At 36.1% G+C, this 21,235-nt stretch overlaps 1 protein-coding gene across 1 annotated transcript in view; it reads left to right on the forward strand.

Moving 5' to 3' along the window:
• Positions 1–1,631, forward strand: part of LOC125241538 (diuretic hormone 45) — a 100,290-nt gene extending 98,659 nt beyond the window's left edge. Inside the window, exon 6 of the mRNA XM_048150066.1 lies at positions 862–1,631. Within this exon, the coding sequence (XP_048006023.1) occupies positions 862–902 (41 nt within the window). The 3' untranslated portion in view covers positions 903–1,631. The remainder of the gene's footprint in view (positions 1–861) is intronic.
• The last annotated feature ends 19,604 nt before the right edge of the window (positions 1,632–21,235 follow it).

The following is a 21,235-nucleotide window of genomic DNA, read 5'->3' on the forward strand; positions in this document are numbered from 1 at the left end:
AATCTCGTGTTCTGCCGGATGCTTTGATCTGCCGCCGACATGTCTATTTTTTATGCTTTTATGTATTTTTAGTTACTCAGTGATTTGGTTTTTACTGTCATATGTGTAACGTATTTGAAATAAAATAAAAATAAAATATTTAGGCGCCCCGATTGGCTATGTACAAATAGGCGACGACTCGAGGTGTTATTGGGTTTCTTGTGTACGGCATTCTCCGTCGCGATAAAGACGGATGAGAATACGTTACAGATTTTCGTTTATCGCAGATGGCACATGCAGATTGGATATTACATCATTACGTAATTGTGTGTGTAGGTTTATCTGAATTTTAGGTATACTGCTTTCAAAATAGATTTTTGTACGATTTGATATTATTATGGATACCTGTGTAGTTACATGAAGTAAAAGTCTTGTTGGCTCCGCCTCCCTGTATTGATCAATGAAGATGTGTCTGTCTAATATTAACTTAGTGTAAGTACCTACGTAACAACTATATAACATACCTACTTATTTGTCGAAACCTTTTAAACCTTAGATATGGTTAAAATACGTTACATAATATAATTTTACTTTGGAATTTCAATAAATACCTTTAAAATATTTTTTTCGGAATGGAATAAACACTATATAATAGATATCGGATTGGAGACTCGGGGTTGATACGTCACAGTAGTATTGATTTGATTAGGTTTGATTACCACTCCAGTTATCACTCCAGTTGTATCCGTTTAGCAGTACCAACTGCAGTAAAGTGTTAAAAAACAAAGGAAATAATGTGTATGAATCTTCGTCTGTTTATAAGTATATTTTTTCTTTTCATTGATTTAGATGTAATTTTTTAAATGTATTAATTGTGAACAGGATTTTGGGCGAACTCTGGTCCGGCTTCCTACGACAACTAGAGCGGCTGGCGGCCGCGCTCCGCCCGGGAGCCCTTCGTCTACGATTCCAGCTCTATGATAAGTACCCATGTTACCTACTCTTCGCCGGCTGATGGATTTCATTTATCGTCATTTCAATTATATACTATATACGCATAAAGCTATTGCAGTTGCCGATATGTAATAAATAAGTAGTACAATTGACAAGCATAATACATTTACCGGGATGTTAGGTTTCAGTTGATGTTTAGTTCGTTTGTTGGGGCATAGACGACGCGACCGCCCGGGCCGTGTCATCCAGCTCGACACCCTTGCCCGTCGTCGCTGTCGCTGTCAATCCTGGTCCTGACTCATTAACTGCGCATTAATACGATACCTGAAACCATATTCTACTTCTCAAAATGCTTAGGTACATTTATTTTGCTTTAATTTATGAGTTTCATAGTTAATCGGGATTCCTATGAATCGAATTAAACATATGTCCATAATTAATTAGAGGAAATACATTCGTAGGTATATTAGATACGAGACCTGTTAGTTTAGTTCCATATGTTATTTATAATATTATAAATAATAATATCACGACTGTACAGTCCAGCTGCTATTTTGTGAATAATAATTTGTTTATATTAATATTAAGTTCATTAAAATATTATACTACTTATATATTGTTAGCTAATGGAAAGTAGTATTACATTGTAACACTTCTTAAAATGTCTAATATTACGTTCAGTAAAACGTTAAATTATTGATTTGTGTTTACTTCATTTGCGATAGTTCACCCGTGGCAGTGAACTCTAAGCGCCTGTCGACTCGCCAAATGTACAAGGCTCTACGCCTTATATGAAACGTTTTGTGAATGATGTATTTATGTAGTAGACGCCTTTGACGGCGTGTCGGCACCGGCACCGGCGATAGGTAATCGATATTGCGGCACTGGAGGCGACCATAATTGAACCCTCGCTCGCCGTGGAGCGGGGCAGCAGCTGCAGCGCGAGCGGCCGCGCCGCCGCTCCGCGCTCTTCTGCGCGCTGCGACGCGCCGAGCCGCGCGCGTCTGTCCGATTCTCGTTAAATTGAAATGCTATAAATAAAGAACCCAATCAACTTTCCAACTGCCGCGACCTCCCTTTTGATGACATTAATTAGACTTTTTTTTACGAAATCAAGAGTTTCTTACACTGCGGACTTTCAGTACAAAGATGCCTGATAACTGGATCCTCGAGTAATTTCGTAGAAAGTTGTATGTTTAATTTTTTAGCTCTAGAAATGCTTAAGATCTCAAGTGCCGCAATAATGTGACCTATAGTAACATATTATTATAAATATTCGAGGCATGTAGAATAGATAGCACGGTTGAATTCAAGCTTGTTTAGCTTAGGTACTCTGTTAAGTAGCTGTGACTACGCCAATCATCATTAGGTTTTCTCTTTTACATATTTAAAGTTATCATGTAACCGTAGCCCAAAGAATAAAGCATAAATGTGTCCATAGAGCAAGTAATAATTTATTTATTTATTATTGATATTACACTGTTTCTTTAGTCTTGTTTTTAATTACACCTTATCATTACACAGCTGCTTGAAGTAGTGCTTAGTAAATAAATAAATAGAACAGAGGGCCTATCACCACCATCGGAAAATCTAAAATCATTAGGTGCATGTCTGTCGCTCGAATCGAATACGCAGGAATACGTAAGTAGATAAACGTAGGTAGATAAGAATTTTCGATAGGTCGATGCTGGCTGGATGCGATGGATGCCAGACATTTATGCGCGTAATTTCTGTCAGCAAGGACGAACAGAGGCAGCCTCAGCAGCCCTCGGCAGGTCTTGGCGATGACACGCGTTGCGGGCTGTGTTCACCCTCACCGGCAGCGCGTAGCGGCACAGCAGCGAGCGACGGGGGCATCTGCGACGTATAATTACGAGTGATTTAATTTAAAGAGGCGCCTCGAGAGCCACGTGATTTCATTATCCCCTACACGTTTCTACCGCCAGGCGAGATCGGGCCGTTTGCCTCAGGCGCACCCACCCTCGATTACGACGTAATTAATTCCTACTTAAAATTATGCAAACCTGGTCCACTACATCGCTAAATTATAGAAGAAAGTTTATGAAACTTTGCGCGATAGTTAAATAGGTAAGTAAAATTAAAATTATTTTAAGTCCATGTTACATTTAAAAAGAATTTAATTAAGAAATATTTCACATACACAGTGAAAACAAACCAAAAGTAAGGTAACGGACCCAATCATGGACAGTTTAAGAAAAAAAATCGCCTGTTTTTGAAATTTCACTGATAAATGTAAAAATTCTACCGCTAAGCGTGTTAAATCTTGAATGTCCTATCCTTCTTTTACATTTCAAGCGTATTGCAGAATAGATACTCCTATTGGTTTCTTCATAGTTATGAAATTAAAACTAGGTGTTTTTCTCCAATTATGGACTGCAGTTCTCCAGTATTGGATCCCCCATTATGGACAGTGAAATAAGTTTAAAATTTTACTTTTAAAGCCAACTGATACTCAATGAGTCAATTTTATATACCATAAATAAAATTAGTTTGGATTATTTTAACATAGGATTGTTTCTTGTAAATTTTGGTTTTGTAAATTGTTCCTTGTCCATCATAGGAGGTACGCAGTTTTCCGGTTCCAGTAATGGACACTTGCAAAATAACGCTATTTCTTTATATCTTTGGAGCAACAAACTAGTATGTTTTATACCTTATCTCATGCTTAATGCAGTAAGTAAAACTCATTCAAGTTTACACCGAGTATTATTTTTTATTTTATTTTATACATGAACTCAACTCTCTTAGCAACATTACTAAGAATTCGTCTTGATATTTTTTTCAGTAAACTGGTGAATTTTACCTTGCCGCCAAATGCTTCAGAAATAACCGAATTAATTGAAACTTCAAAATTAAACAGCTCTATAACTCTAGTTTATGGTACATTGCCGTCAGTTTTTAGAAACTAATTTTAGATACTTATTTTTAAGGATTTGTGTTTTTTTGTCCATAATGGCATCACCGTCCATTATAGGGTATTTTACATTAGTTCTCTTTTCTATTTTGTCCCATGTGAGTATTTCATTTTACATATTTTGTAAAAAAATATTTTTTCAACTTGAATTTTTAAAGGTTCAGAAAATTGTCAAACCTTGTCAAACAGTCTATTACCACATACTTTTATCAGTGGGTCAGAAATAATGTCGAAAATTTTACCAGTTTTAATGAAAAAGACTTCTTCCTGACTCATAGGCCTCATTGCATTCATTGTGTTCTAAAAAGTAATACCACAACCGAATTAAGCAATATTAGACATATAATTTGCTTTAATATAACCCAGTTAGGTTTAACTAAACTTAAAAGAAGGATTTTATACTCATTAACTCAAGTTTTATCAGATAACCCATTTTGCTCACCCGTCACTGTGACGGGTGGGACCTACTTTGAAAAGCGTTAAAAGTATACTTTTATTCACAAAAGCAACGCGTTTTTAGCTAAAATAACCAACCTCAACCTAATTGTTACTTTCACAAAGTAAGACATCAAGAGTTTAGATACTTTTAGGGTAAACAAGAAAAAACTTTGTTTTATTGTGACGGCGGGACGTGAGTTACGCATTGTGTAGACGCCCAATAAATCCTAACCATGAAACTTAATTTAAACTTACTTGCCACTGGTTTAAACAGCTTTAAATATATTTTCTTTTACACATATCACTTTCTCCATAATGTTTATTAAAAGCGCGAAATAGCGCTGCCAACTTAGGGTATATATATGCCACCTTAGACAACTGGTGCTAGGGGTACGTTTGGACACATATAAAATGCAAAAAAATGTCATAAAAAGGAAAAACTCATTGATTCATAAAATTAGGCATAATGTTCTATTCTCTAGATGTAGATTTAAATGTAAATTAAGCTATTTAATTTTTATGCCTGTGGTGTCGGTTTCGCTGGAATGACCCAAAAGTTATAAGAGTATCATGCTTCATATTTTCTATTCTAATGCTACTAAACCATACTAATAAAGTAGAACAGGATGAGCGGTTTTCTGCAAACGGATTACTTAGTCTTAGCACGGCCGCGGAAAAGGCGTTTCGTATTTTTTGCGATCGGAATTCAGCCACACAAATATTCAACAAAAACTGAAAATTTTACGGGGTCTGTTATGTACCTACTTATTTGAGAATGTCCTCATTACTCAATAGTGAATTAAATTATCTAGTAAGTTTTAAAATCCTATAGGTAACTTTAAAGAAAGATTTCGTGATCGAGATTCAGAAAGTTAAGTGAAGAGACTCATAGTTACTCAGTAGATAAGGCCGGATTTCATGACTTGGTTTACTTTCATGAAGCATATGTAAATAATTATTTTCATATAATTCCGACTCACTCCTTACCTTTGTTTTCGATTTTGTGGGTGGCGGAAAGTGGCTTGGGCCTTATTCACCTAAAATTTAGGTAGACATGTTGTGAGGCAGATAATGTAGATATCGTCACTACTTTAAAAAAAACTTGTATCTTCGTCTGTCAATGAAAAGAAAATTGTAGCAAGTATGTATGGAATGCATATAGACTTACTACGTTTTAACTTTTAGGAACAACGTGGGAAACGAGATTTTTTTAAAGTAGTGACGATATACTAGTACACGACGTTTTACTTGGTTTTACGTAAAAAAAGCTATGGTTAAAAATATACCTAAAATATGTGACAAACAAAGACGACCACATTCCGATGCCTTTGATTTTATTACATACATACGTAGTTAGAGGTGAGAGACTCTGTGACCAAGTAGCCTGGTGCAGAACAGGCTGCTACAGTAAGCTAGGAGCGCACTAAAACCGTTACAAATTAAACGCTCTGTGTGCGTAGCCGAATGCACAAACGCTCACGATAATATCTGTTTCGTAGCTATCTATCTCTATCGCTCCAGCGTATTGGCTCAACAGAGCTAGACTGCATTTCTGTCAACGTCTGGCGTCGACGATTGCCATTCGGCTACGCTGGCTGGACTAACCATTAATACCATTATATGTAGCGGCGGCGTTCATGATAAGAATAGTTATTTGCTAAATAGTTACATACTTAGTCAAAAAGACCGCAGATGCGTTGGGCGGACGAAATCAAAAGGATTGCTGGGAGGAAGTGGCTCCAGATCTCACAGAACGGTGATGAGAGGCGCATTTTGAAGGAGGCCTATACGCGAAGGGTATAATCAGGCTGAAGAGAGAGAGAGAGAGAGAGAAAAGAGATATTTGTTTGTTGTTGTTTAACCTCTCGGCCAACCCGAGCAAGCTGAAGATTTTAGTATTGAACGTTCCGAGAGTTTCAAGGCACGAAAGTTATACAAATATAAATATCGAGTAAAACACAAAATTTTTCACCACACCAACGCGAAGAAAATATGAACTTTAAAACACTAAATTAAATTAAATCATAAACTTTGAAACATTTATGATTCGAAATCATAATTTAAAGCCAGCTGGATTAAAGTTAGAATTTATGTGAAATTACTTAGCACTCTTCTGGATAAAATGCAACATTATCATCCTCTATCGAATAATGAAGAGAGCCAGTTGGTGTGGTAATATATAAATATATTTAAAGCGACTTGTTAGTTGTATTCACTAAAGCTAACTACTTAAGTATATCGAACAAACGTAGCGCGTTGCTGAGGGAGAGTGCAGTTAGCAACCACAGGGGACTTAGAATAGCCGTGTTGCAATGACTTGACTATTTATATAAGTGATTAAAAATATTACTGAAATGGACAAAAGCGAGCGGTAAGTATTTTGTTGGCGTAAGATACTTAAGTACTTTTAACCTTTTAAGCGCTTAGATTTTTTTTTCCGATCAGTGCTCGTGTCGCCGCCGGTAGTAGGTATAATACTTACCGTAAAGTTTCGTATCTTCGGCTGCGCTACCTAACATCGCCGAGTTAGACATAAGTTGCCATAAATTAAATATTTTGTGGGTGGCGAGATTCTCCGAACAACCTGCTGCTAACTTCATCAAGTTCATGATCAGTTAGGTTTTTGTCCGACACCAACTACACGTTTTTTTAAGTCAGTGTTTTAATATTGATTTTATAAAGTGATACAGAGCAGTTAAATTTTTCACATTATTATGTGCTATAACTATTTCTCTTATTTAAAGGCCAAGTTAGATTTGTTAAATTCGTATTTTTTTCTAAAAAAACATACACCTGCTATAGATGTTAACTTCGATTGAAGTTGAGAAACGGGCTTTACAATTAACTTACACTAAGTAAGTGTCAAAACTATGTCATGTCAATCGCATATCAAACACACAGAGCCCGTTTCTTAACAGCAATTGATGTAACATCTATCGCAGGTGCATGGGATTTTACAAAAAAAAGTTACGAAATAAAAAAAACGAATCATGCTATTCTGTTTCCTATAATGGACCTAACTATATGCCAAAGTTAACGGAATTCAATAAAAACACGGTGTATATACTTTTAGGTAGTATTAAAATTTTAAAAATTGCGAAAATGTCGATTTTCTGGACCAGTATAAGGTGCCCTCTTGGTGGTTAAAAGGCCAGACATTAAGGTTTAGTAAAAGTCGCCTGGTTTTCGAGATTTTACACTTTTTACAATTTTAATACTACCTAAAATTTTAAAAAGTGTAAAAATCTCGAAAACCAGGCGACTTTTACTAAACCTTAATGTCGATTTTCTGGACCAGTATAAGGATCTTGGTAATTAAAAGGTTGTCCATTAATATCCATTGAAATTTTAAAAAGTGTGAAAATCTCGAAAACCAGGCGACTTTTACTAAACCTTAAAGTCTATTTTCTGGTCCAGTATAAGGTGCCCTCTTGGTGGATAAAAGGTTGTCCATTAATTACCGGGCACCCTATATGGTAGGCGTGTTCAGTAGATACATGTAGAACTCAACATCATAGTGTAATAATGGAAAAAATGTATTAGTTACAAATTTACAATTGCCCCCCAGTCGAGATTTGCCCCTCGAGAGGTACCTACACCTTATAAATAAAAAAATAATTTATTCTATATCTGGTGAATATTCGGTTATAATATAATTACTTACTTACTTATTTGTATAAGTAATAAATACTTCAAAAATTAAAATGGATTACTTACTATAATGCGGGCCGAACAAACCGATGTCTAAACGATTTAGTAAAGTAGCAAGCAGCGAAGTGAGCCTGTATATATATATTTACCTACTTGTTTACCGTATGTTTTTGACGTTTTAGAATACGTTACGTTACTCGATAACGTAAACGTAATGCAAAATGTGTGTAATTTTTGGTTCTGGTAAGTAACCGTTTGAATCGCTGTGCAATTTCCGTCACGTTCACGCTATCGGCTTACCTATTCTAAAACGTCAAAAACTTAACGAAATTGCCTTAAAATTGACATTGCAAAGCGAAAAGTCGCTTTTACCTGAGAGTCTGAACTCAAATCGCACTCGAACTGATGTTTTCCTTGCATGCACGGCATCGGCATGCGCCTAGGATAAAAGGTTGGAGCTCGAGGGAAATTTCCATATCTACGCTAACAATACTAACATGATACATTTGATTATAGTTTATTTATTTAAAAAAAAAGTTTTATTTCTTAATTAAATATACTTACCTACCGCTCTTAAGACTTTAAAATTACTTTAAATTAGGGATGTACCGACTATAGTCGCCGACTAGTCGGGAAAGCCGACTATCCGGCCACATTTGTAGTCGGCGATTAGTCGGCGACTAGTCGGCGACTAGTCGGCGACTAGTCGGCAAAAAGGGCCGATTAGTCGGCACTTCATTAGTGATAGAAAAACAGTACAAAATTAAATTACTAGCTGAAAATTATGGTTGTATTATGTAGCTATTAGTAATTCCTTTTTCTTGTGAAAACAAATATCTGTTATCAACACAGAAATAAATTTCCTACCTAGGATTATCCACTTCATAGGCAGGATCACTACCCACTAAGCCAAGCCGGTTGTTAAAAATGGAAAATGTATATAAATATTGTCATGAACCTTTGAACATCTGCAAAAAATCATGAAAAGCGCGAACGAAGGACCAAAAATGACATTCAAAATGTGAATTTATCGAAAATTATGTTCTGGCCGACTAGCCGACTAGTCGGCCGACTAATCGGCCACCCAAGCGTCGACTAGTCGGTAGTCGGCCTAGTCGGCCAAATCAATAGTCGGTACATCCCTACTTTAAATTCAAATAAAACTCTCGTTAAAATTCTGGAATTGATTTTGTCTAAGAAATTCCTTAACACCTTCGTTACAGCAATTACTTAACGACGCAGTTAACCATACCCGCATCGGGTCGAATAAATCCGATACCGTAGCAAACGAAAAAAAGGCATAAGTAATAGAAATATGTCCACTATGTCAAATGTCTGGAAAAATTTATTTTCGCATATTGAATATTACCATATTTTTCATTTGGGAACAACACTAGACAATAATAACACACATAACAAATCAAACAAATAACTAACCTAGGTAAAAAACATATACCTATCTAAATATCTATGATTCCTAAGTGACGCACAAGGTACCTAATGTATAGAACCTATACGGCCTTGCAATTTTGTACGTAAATATGACTGTACTGTGCGCCAAAAAATGTCGTTTGTGTGTATCCCGAATAGGTCGGATATCGAATTTCAGATAACAGCAGACAATATTTTCTGAACTATGGTACAATAAGGATATTGCAGATGCAGATTCAGAGGACTGAATGGTATACTCGTGGATGACCGGTTTTCCAATAAAATAAGTCACCAGCGCTTTTCTAAACATTCGAAGAGGAAAGTTCAAATACCTAAATAGTTGTGTCATTTTTATAGTTCAAAAAAATAGTTGGCATTTTTCACAGCTACTTGCGTAAAATAACATATTTACAGCGAGGGCGAAGAGAGGAACTGAGGTGTTAAGCTCAAAATATGTAAGTACCTAGTACAATTTTATAATACGTTAGGCGTTAATACCTATACATTGCAATAAAAGTGCGGAAAGGGTTAAAACACGATGGAAGGACAACTAGTGTGATAGCAAAATACAATTTATCAATTATTGACAAAATAATATCGCGTGGAAGTCCGTAGCTAAATTTTATTCGTGCCACCAGAACAAAGAACTTCTATCTCTGAATCTCTTATAGTGTAAATATATGTTTAAAAATGATTTGCTTGTGTGTCAGGACTTACAGGCCTCACTCAGTATGACAAGCTGGGTAGCTAAAGAATTCGACTCACATTTATATTCATCGTGATTTTGAGTTGAAATTTTCCAAAGCTCATTAGATATTTAGTCATAAAAAAAAGAAATTACTTACTTACATAAACATAGTTAAAACAACACTTAAATTATTTTTCAGTACACACGGTGCTCGTGCAATACACGTGTGAAGAGCAAATTCATCAATTTAAAACACTCCTTTCAGTCGTGTTACTATTGGCAGTATTGGCACAACAGGATATAAATATGTATTATAAATCATATGCGCCGTAGCGTAGCGAACGAACCGATTCGCTATTAGGCTTTCTGTTATTTAAAAAAAAAAACCGGCCAAGTGCGAGTCGGACTCGCCCACCGAGGATTCCGTATCCGTACAAACTTTCAATTAGGTAAATGTAAATTCATCGCATGGCTTACAGGTTGTTTTCTACTTAAATTTTTAAAATACTAGATTTAAGATATTCGACGGCATTTGTCGAAAGTGTCTTATGATCACCCCTTTTTCCGCTAATCTTGGTGATGGGGCACTCGAAGACTATATGGTGCACCGTCTGATCTGGGTGGCACTCCGCAGACTCGCGCCAATAGTTAAAATAATCTCATGTTTCTCATATAACTTTAAAAACTTCACTAGAAGTATATATATAGCGCCATCTCTCGGTGAATTCGCTAACTAATTTGCGCGACTGTATAATATGTTGGTTTTTCAGGGATAATTATTTATATTGTTAACCGATTTCGACAGTTTTTAACCCCCGACGCAAAAACGACGGGGTGTTATGTTTGACGTGTCTGTCTGTCTGTCTGTGTGTGTGTCTGTCTGTGGCATCGTAGCTCCCGAACGGATGAATCGATTTAGTTTTTGTTTAAAAGCTGAGTTAGTCGGGAGCGTTCTTAACCATGTTTCGTGAAAATCGGTCTACTATGTCGCGGTCGCCCCTATTTTCAAAATTTTAATTTTGTGGTTATTAGTTACTTTATTTGAAAGACATTTTTGACGTAAAATCTCGTATTAATTTGAAGTAAGGTCAAGCGGGGGAGCTCCGACTACTAAAATATAAAGTACAACTTTGACTGCCTGAAACTACTATCAACGGTAATTTTAATGACAATTGATTGCCTTCACCTATAACCTTTATTAGTTATCTAGGTTTTATTTTTTCTGACTCTCATCCAAAAATATAGATTCCGTATACTTTAAAATGCGATTTTTATATGAGTTGGCAGAAATAGTTATAATAACCCCGCCGAGGGCGAATTCCAACTATTGATAATAAGTTTCGTTACCGGTGAACCAACACGGAGAAACCGGATATCATGTGGTTTGTCAAAACGTAAGGAACCTAAATAAAACACTCATTTTTAGGTAGGTCTGTTGGTTTGTGTAAAAAAATACTTACAAGATGTCAGCGGGGTAATTAAAACTGGTCTCCATACTAAGTAGTGATGGGAATCGTGCCTATTAGAAATCTGTCGATACTGTGTCTACAGGTGCATACCGTGTACCCGCGCACACCTGAATCTCTGTTCATAAACAGACCAATAAAGAGCTAAATGCTTAAAATAATCGATAATACGCAATGACGTTCAATAAAATATACTTTTAGCCCTTTCCAGAGCCAGAGTCACTAAATGAGGTATTAATATCGATACAAAACCTCGAATCGAGTACGTCACTAGTGTTGTTGATTTTCATATAAAATATGGCGGGGCAATTTAAACTATCGCTTAAATGTTATTAAAACATGAAAATTAGAAGATTAGGACATACAAACATAAAATAGTTTATAATTATGCAACTAAGTAACTGCAGACAAAAATGTTAAATCGTATACATACTAAGCCTGTATATAGTGTATATTATGTAGGTATTGTAGGTAAGTATTAGGGTTTGCTCCGGGAAATACCGGTACCGAAAGTACCGGGAATTCCCGGGATTTTTGACCAAGCAAAGAACCGGGAAATCAACTTGAAAAATCCCGGTACTTTCGGTACTTTCGGGAAATACTTTTTAGTGACTTTTTTGCTAAAAAAAATAATTATTTCTGTTTATATTATTTATACAGTTAAAAAATAGGCGTAGGTACAGTAACACGCGCCTACTAATATTTAAAGCGGGTGGCAGTGGCACACTGGCTGCCGAAGCTACCGTGATACCCTAGCTAGTCCCGCTAATCGGTAGTGGAGTTTTTTATTTTTGGTGAAGTTTTGTTATATTAATTTGGGTATTTATTTTTTCTCTCTCAATCTTACTTCTCATTTGACTCATTTCTCTACATGTTATAAAACAGAGTCTCCCGACGTGTATGTCTGTGTTCACTAATTTTGCGGTAGACTCAAAAACTACTATACAGATTTTCATACGTTTTTCACCTATGTTATTATAAATTGATTAAAACATGACGATATGTGACTTACAGGCCTCACTCAGTATGACAAGCTGGGTAGCTAAAGAATTCGACTCACATTTATATTCATCGTGATATTGAGTTGAAATTTTCCAAAGCTCATTAGATATTTAGTCATAAAAAAAAGAAATTACTTACTTACATAAACATAGTTAAAACAAAATTATTTTTCAGTACACACGGTGCTCGTGCAATACACGTGTGAAGAGCAAATTCATCAATTTAAAACACTCCTTTCAGTCGTGTTACTATTGGCAGTATTGGCACAACAGGATATAAATATGTATTATAAATCATATGCGCCGTAGCGTAGCGAACGAACCGATTCGCTATTAGGCTTTCTGTTATTTAAAAAAAAAACCGGCCAAGTGCGAGTCGGACTCGCCCACCGAGGATTCCGTATCCGTACAAACTTTCAATTAGGTAAATGTAAATTCATCGCATGGCTTACAGGTTGTTTTCTACTTAAATTTTTAAAATACTAGATTTAAGATATTCGACGGCATTTGTCGAAAGTGTCTTATGATCACCCCTTTTTCCGCTAATCTTGGTGATGGGGCACTCGAAGACTATATGGTGCACCGTCTGATCTGGGTGGCACTCCGCAGACTCGCGCCAATAGTTAAAAATAATCTCATGTTTCTCATATAACTTTAAAAACTTCACTAGAAGTATATATATAGCGCCATCTCTCGGTGAATTCGCTAACTAATTTGCGCGACTGTATAATATGTTGGTTTTTCAGGGATAATTATTTATATTGTTAACCGATTTCGACAGTTTTTAACCCCGACGCAAAAACGACGGGGTGTTATGTTTGACGTGTCTGTCTGTCTGTCTGTCTGTGCGTGTGTCTGTCTGTGGCATCGTAGCTCCCGAACGGATGAATCGATTTAGTTTTTGTTTAAAAGCTGAGTTAGTCGGGAGCGTTCTTAGCCGTGTTTCGTGAAAATCGGTCTACTATGTCGCGGTCGCCCCTATTTTCAAAATTTTAATTTTGTGGTTATTAGTTACTTTATTTGAAAGACATTTTTGACGTAAAATCTCGTATTAATTTGAAGTAAGGTCAAGCGGGGGAGCTCCGACTACTAAAATATAAAGTACAACTTTGACTGCCTGAAACTACTATCAACGGTAATTTTAATGACAATTGATTGCCTTCACCTATAACCTTTATTAGTTATCTAGGTTTTATTTTTTCTGACTCTCATCCAAAAATATAGATTCCGTATACTTTAAAATGCGATTTTTATATGAGTTGGCAGAAATAGTTATAATAACCCCGCCGAGGGCGAATTCCAACTATTGATAATAAGTTTCGTTACCGGTGAACCAACACGGAGAAACCGGATATCATGTGGTTTGTCAAAACGTAAGGAACCTAAATAAAACACTCATTTTTAGGTAGGTCTGTTGGTTTGTGTAAAAAAATACTTACAAGATGTCAGCGGGTAATTAAAACTGGTCTCCATACTAAGTAGTGATGGGAATCGTGCCTATTAGAAATCTGTCGATACTGTGTCTACAGGTGCATACCGTGTACCCGCGCACACCTGAATCTCTGTTCATAAACAGACCAATAAAGAGCTAAATGCTTAAAATAATCGATAATACGCAATGACGTTCAATAAAATATACTTTTAGCCCTTTCCAGAGCCAGAGTCACTAAATGAGGTATTAATATCGATACAAAACCTCGAATCGAGTACGTCACTAGTGTTGTTGATTTTCATATAAAATATGGCGGGGCAATTTAAACTATCGCTTAAATGTTATTAAAACATGAAAATTAGAAGATTAGGACATACAAACATAAAATAGTTTATAATTATGCAACTAAGTAACTGCAGACAAAAATGTTAAATCACATTGAAACCATATTTTTTCATGGAATGTTTGAGAGGTTGTGTCTCACGCGCATACTTCCAATTTCGTCGAAAACTACACGGTCGTCTAGATCAGAGATCATTAGGTCTATCGACACCATCTACGGTGAAATAATGAAAGAGCTTATACGCTATTTGGACATATATGGAACTACAGTAAATGATGTAAATTATGGAAGATATTTCGGTTAGTTAAAATTGCCCCGTAGTTACTATTATCCCGACTGACCTTACGATATATGTACATCGGCAAGAGTGATTCAATTGAAAGTTAAAATCTGAAAATTTTATTTAATAAAAAAAAATCCAAATTACAGACACAATTTAATTTTTCCTGTAATATTTAGCATAAAACCGGTGTTCCGTAAAATTTTAATAATTTTTCGTTGGTGAAATTCGGAGATAAGGGGCGGGGGACGGTATTTTTTTACATTCTCCTTCATAATTATTTTTTCTCCGCTACAAAACAAAAATATAAAAAATAGTTTTGATACGTACAATTTGAGCTCTTTCTAAAAATACCCCACTTGACCTAGTAACTTGACATTTATTTACAGCTTTCATTTTGGCCATTTTCTATAATTAAAATTAATTCATATTGAATATTTTATTACTCATTACCTTTTTATCGTAAGCTATAGGTACCATTTCGAATCGCGGGTTCGAATCCCGATAAGGGCATTTATTTCTATGATAAACACAGATATTTTTTTCCTGAGTCATGGATGTGTTCTATGTATATAAGTATGTATTTATGTATATAAGTAAGTATATCGTCACCCATAGCAATAGCTTTGCTTAATTGGGGGCTAGATTGATCTGTGTAAGGTGTCCCCAGGGCCGGATTAAGGGTAGAGCGAGTGGAGCGGCCGCTCTAGGCGCCGGATGGTGAGGGGGCGCCAAAATCGTAAATATGGAAGAGTCCAGATCAAAAACTTTTATATTGCGTGGGCTCACACAGTGCCCCAAATGGCGAGAAAGGCCGGGAGTGAATTCAGCTGTATAAAAACCCCCTCTCCTCTCAATAATAGGAAAATTTTCGCGCTCGCTTCGCTCGTGTTTACTGTTTCTATAGTATGAATATACATATAATTATATGCTATATTTTTGTTACTTAGTCATTATACCGTTAACATCAGCGAAAGTATAAGGACTCCGTTTTTGGCATTTTGGCTTCGGACCCCAAAAAATTAAACAATAAGCCCCGATACCCCGATCAAGTGCGCGGGCCGGCGCTGGGTGTCCCCCAATATTTATTTATTTATTTCATGTTACGGTTTAAACTAGCATGTCATTAACATCATCAGCTTCGTAATACTCCGTACCCAAAGGCAGGATTACGTATACATACTAAGCCTGTATATAGTGTATATTATGTAGGTATTGTAGGTAAGTATTAGGGTTTGCTCCCGGGAAATACCGGTACCGAAAGTACCGGGAATTCCCGGGATTTTTGACCAAGCAAAGAACCGGGAAATCAACTTGAAAAATCCCGGTACTTTCGGTACTTTCGGGAAATACTTTTTAGTGACTTTTTTGCTAAAAAAAATAATTATTTCTGTTTATATTATTTATACAGTTAAAAAATAGGCGTAGGTACAGTAACACGCGCCTACTAATATTTAAAGCGGGTGGCAGTGGCACACTGGCTGCCGAAGCTACCGTGATACCCTAGCTAGTCCCGCTAATCGGTAGTGGAGTTTTTTATTTTTGGTGAAGTTTTGTTATATTAATTTGGGTATTTATTTTTTCTCTCTCAATCTTACTTCTCATTTGACTCATTTCTCTACATGTTATAAAACAGAGTCTCCCGACGTGTATGTCTGTGTTCACTAATTTTGCGGTAGACTCAAAAACTACTATACAGATTTTCATACGTTTTTCACCTATGTTATTATAAATTGATTAAAACATGACGATATGTGACTTACAGGCCTCACTCAGTATGACAAGCTGGGTAGCTAAAGAATTCGACTCACATTTATATTCATCGTGATATTGAGTTGAAATTTTCCAAAGCTCATTAGATATTTAGTCATAAAAAAAAGAAATTACTTACTTACATAAACATAGTTAAAACAAAATTATTTTTCAGTACACACGGTGCTCGTGCAATACACGTGTGAAGAGCAAATTCATCAATTTAAAACACTCCTTTCAGTCGTGTTACTATTGGCAGTATTGGCACAACAGGATATAAATATGTATTATAAATCATATGCGCCGTAGCGTAGCGAACGAACCGATTCGCTATTAGGCTTTCTGTTATTTAAAAAAAAACCGGCCAAGTGCGAGTCGGACTCGCCCACCGAGGATTCCGTATCCGTACAAACTTTCAATTAGGTAAATGTAAATTCATCGCATGGCTTACAGGTTGTTTTCTACTTAAATTTTTAAAATACTAGATTTAAGATATTCGACGGCATTTGTCGAAAGTGTCTTATGATCACCCCTTTTTCCGCTAATCTTGGTGATGGGGCACTCGAAGACTATATGGTGCACCGTCTGATCTGGGTGGCACTCCGCAGACTCGCGCCAATAGTTAAAAATAATCTCATGTTTCTCATATAACTTTAAAAACTTCACTAGAAGTATATATATAGCGCCATCTCTCGGTGAATTCGCTAACTAATTTGCGCGACTGTATAATATGTTGGTTTTTCAGGGATAATTATTTATATTGTTAACCGATTTCGACAGTTTTTAACCCCCGACGCAAAAACGACGGGGTGTTATGTTTGACGTGTCTGTCTGTCTGTCTGTCTGTGCGTGTGTCTGTCTGTGGCATCGTAGCTCCCGAACGGATGAATCGATTTAGTTTTTGTTTAAAAGCTGAGTTAGTCGGGAGCGTTCTTAGCCGTGTTTCGTGAAAATCGGTCTACTATGTCGCGGTCGCCCCTATTTTCAAAATTTTAATTTTGTGGTTATTAGTTACTTTATTTGAAAGACATTTTTGACGTAAAATCTCGTATTAATTTGAAGTAAGGTCAAGCGGGGGAGCTCCGACTACTAAAATATAAAGTACAACTTTGACTGCCTGAAACTACTATCAACGGTAATTTTAATGACAATTGATTGCCTTCACCTATAACCTTTATTAGTTATCTAGGTTTTATTTTTTCTGACTCTCATCCAAAAATATAGATTCCGTATACTTTAAAATGCGATTTTTATATGAGTTGGCAGAAATAGTTATAATAACCCCGCCGAGGGCGAATTCCAACTATTGATAATAAGTTTCGTTACCGGTGAACCAACACGGAGAAACCGGATATCATGTGGTTTGTCAAAACGTAAGGAACCTAAATAAAACACTCATTTTTAGGTAGGTCTGTTGGTTTGTGTAAAAAAATACTTACAAGATGTCAGCGGGGTAATTAAAACTGGTCTCCATACTAAGTAGTGATGGGAATCGTGCCTATTAGAAATCTGTCGATACTGTGTCTACAGGTGCATACCGTGTACCCGCGCACACCTGAATCTCTGTTCATAAACAGACCAATAAAGAGCTAAATGCTTAAAATAATCGATAATACGCAATGACGTTCAATAAAATATACTTTTAGCCCTTTCCAGAGCCAGAGTCACTAAATGAGGTATTAATATCGATACAAAACCTCGAATCGAGTACGTCACTAGTGTTGTTGATTTTCATATAAAATATGGCGGGGCAATTTAAACTATCGCTTAAATGTTATTAAAACATGAAAATTAGAAGATTAGGACATACAAACATAAAATAGTTTATAATTATGCAACTAAGTAACTGCAGACAAAAATGTTAAATCGTATACATACTAAGCCTGTATATAGTGTATATTATGTAGGTATTGTAGGTAAGTATTAGGGTTTGCTCCCGGGAAATACCGGTACCGAAAGTACCGGGAATTCCCGGGATTTTTGACCAAGCAAAGAACCGGGAAATCAACTTGAAAAATCCCGGTACTTTCGGTACTTTCGGGAAATACTTTTTAGTGACTTTTTTGCTAAAAAAAATAATTATTTCTGTTTATATTATTTATACAGTTAAAAAATAGGCGTAGGTACAGTAACACGCGCCTACTAATATTTAAAGCGGGTGGCAGTGGCACACTGGCTGCCGAAGCTACCGTGATACCCTAGCTAGTCCCGCTAATCGGTAGTGGAGTTTTTTATTTTTGGTGAAGTTTTGTTATATTAATTTGGGTATTTATTTTTCTCTCTCAATCTTACTTCTCATTTGACTCATTTCTCTACATGTTATAAAACAGAGTCTCCCGACGTGTATGTCTGTGTTCACTAATTTTGCGGTAGACTCAAAAACTACTATACAGATTTTCATACGTTTTTCACCTATGTTATTATAAATTGATTAAAACATGACGATATGTGACTTACAGGCCTCACTCAGTATGACAAGCTGGGTAGCTAAAGAATTCGACTCACATTTATATTCATCGTGATATTGAGTTGAAATTTTCCAAAGCTCATTAGATATTTAGTCATAAAAAAAAGAAATTACTTACTTACATAAACATAGTTAAAACAAAATTATTTTTCAGTACACACGGTGCTCGTGCAATACACGTGTGAAGAGCAAATTCATCAATTTAAAACACTCCTTTCAGTCGTGTTACTATTGGCAGTATTGGCACAACAGGATATAAATATGTATTATAAATCATATGCGCCGTAGCGTAGCGAACGAACCGATTCGCTATTAGGCTTTCTGTTATTTAAAAAAAAACCGGCCAAGTGCGAGTCGGACTCGCCCACCGAGGATTCCGTATCCGTACAAACTTTCAATTAGGTAAATGTAAATTCATCGCATGGCTTACAGGTTGTTTTCTACTTAAATTTTTAAAATACTAGATTTAAGATATTCGACGGCATTTGTCGAAAGTGTCTTATGATCACCCCTTTTTCCGCTAATCTTGGTGATGGGGCACTCGAAGACTATATGGTGCACCGTCTGATCTGGGTGGCACTCCGCAGACTCGCGCCAATAGTTAAAAATAATCTCATGTTTCTCATATAACTTTAAAAACTTCACTAGAAGTATATATATAGCGCCATCTCTCGGTGAATTCGCTAACTAATTTGCGCGACTGTATAATATGTTGGTTTTTCAGGGATAATTATTTATATTGTTAACCGATTTCGACAGTTTTTAACCCCCGACGCAAAAACGACGGGGTGTTATGTTTGACGTGTCTGTCTGTCTGTCTGTCTGTGCGTGTGTCTGTCTGTGGCATCGTAGCTCCCGAACGGATGAATCGATTTAGTTTTTGTTTAAAAGCTGAGTTAGTCGGGAGCGTTCTTAGCCGTGTTTCGTGAAAATCGGTCTACTATGTCGCGGTCGCCCCTATTTTCAAAATTTTAATTTTGTGGTTATTAGTTACTTTATTTGAAAGACATTTTTGACGTAAAATCTCGTATTAATTTGAAGTAAGGTCAAGCGGGGGAGCTCCGACTACTAAAATATAAAGTACAACTTTGACTGCCTGAAACTACTATCAACGGTAATTTTAATGACAATTGATTGCCTTCACCTATAACCTTTATTAGTTATCTAGGTTTTATTTTTTCTGACTCTCATCCAAAAATATAGATTCCGTATACTTTAAAATGCGATTTTTATATGAGTTGGCAGAAATAGTTATAATAACCCCGCCGAGGGCGAATTCCAACTATTGATAATAAGTTTCGTTACCGGTGAACCAACACGGAGAAACCGGATATCATGTGGTTTGTCAAAACGTAAGGAACCTAAATAAAACACTCATTTTTAGGTAGGTCTGTTGGTTTGTGTAAAAAAATACTTACAAGATGTCAGCGGGGTAATTAAAACTGGTCTCCATACTAAGTAGTGATGGGAATCGTGCCTATTAGAAATCTGTCGATACTGTGTCTACAGGTGCATACCGTGTACCCGCGCACACCTGAATCTCTGTTCATAAACAGACCAATAAAGAGCTAAATGCTTAAAATAATCGATAATACGCAATGACGTTCAATAAAATATACTTTTAGCCCTTTCCAGAGCCAGAGTCACTAAATGAGGTATTAATATCGATACAAAACCTCGAATCGAGTACGTCACTAGTGTTGTTGATTTTCATATAAAATATGGCGGGGCAATTTAAACTATCGCTTAAATGTTATTAAAACATGAAAATTAGAAGATTAGGACATACAAACATAAAATAGTTTATAATTATGCAACTAAGTAACTGCAGACAAAAATGTTAAATCACATTGAAACCATATTTTTTCATGGAATGTTTGAGAGGTTGTGTCTCACGCGCATACTTCCAATTTCGTCGAAAACTACACGGTCGTCTAGATCAGAGATCATTAGGTCTATCGACACCATCTACGGTGAAATAATGAAAGAGCTTATACGCTATTTGGACATATATGGAACTACAGTAAATGATGTAAATTATGGAAGATATTTCGGTTAGTTAAAATTGCCCCGTAGTTACTATTATCCCGACTGACCTTACGATATATGTACATCGGCAAGAGTGATTCAATTGAAAGTTAAAATCTGAAAATTTTATTTAATAAAAAAAAATCCAAATTACAGACACAATTTAATTTTTCCTGTAATATTTAGCATAAAACCGGTGTTCCGTAAAATTTTAATAATTTTTCGTTGGTGAAATTCGGAGATAAGGGGCGGGGGGACGGTATTTTTTTACATTCTCCTTCATAATTATTTTTTCTCCGCTACAAAACAAAAATATAAAAAATAGTTTTGATACGTACAATTTGAGCTCTTTCTAAAAATACCCCACTTGACCTAGTAACTTGACATTTA

The sequence above is a fragment of the Leguminivora glycinivorella genome, chromosome Z (assembly GCF_023078275.1).
Source record: "Leguminivora glycinivorella isolate SPB_JAAS2020 chromosome Z, LegGlyc_1.1, whole genome shotgun sequence".
Lineage (NCBI taxonomy): Eukaryota > Metazoa > Arthropoda > Insecta > Lepidoptera > Tortricidae > Leguminivora > Leguminivora glycinivorella.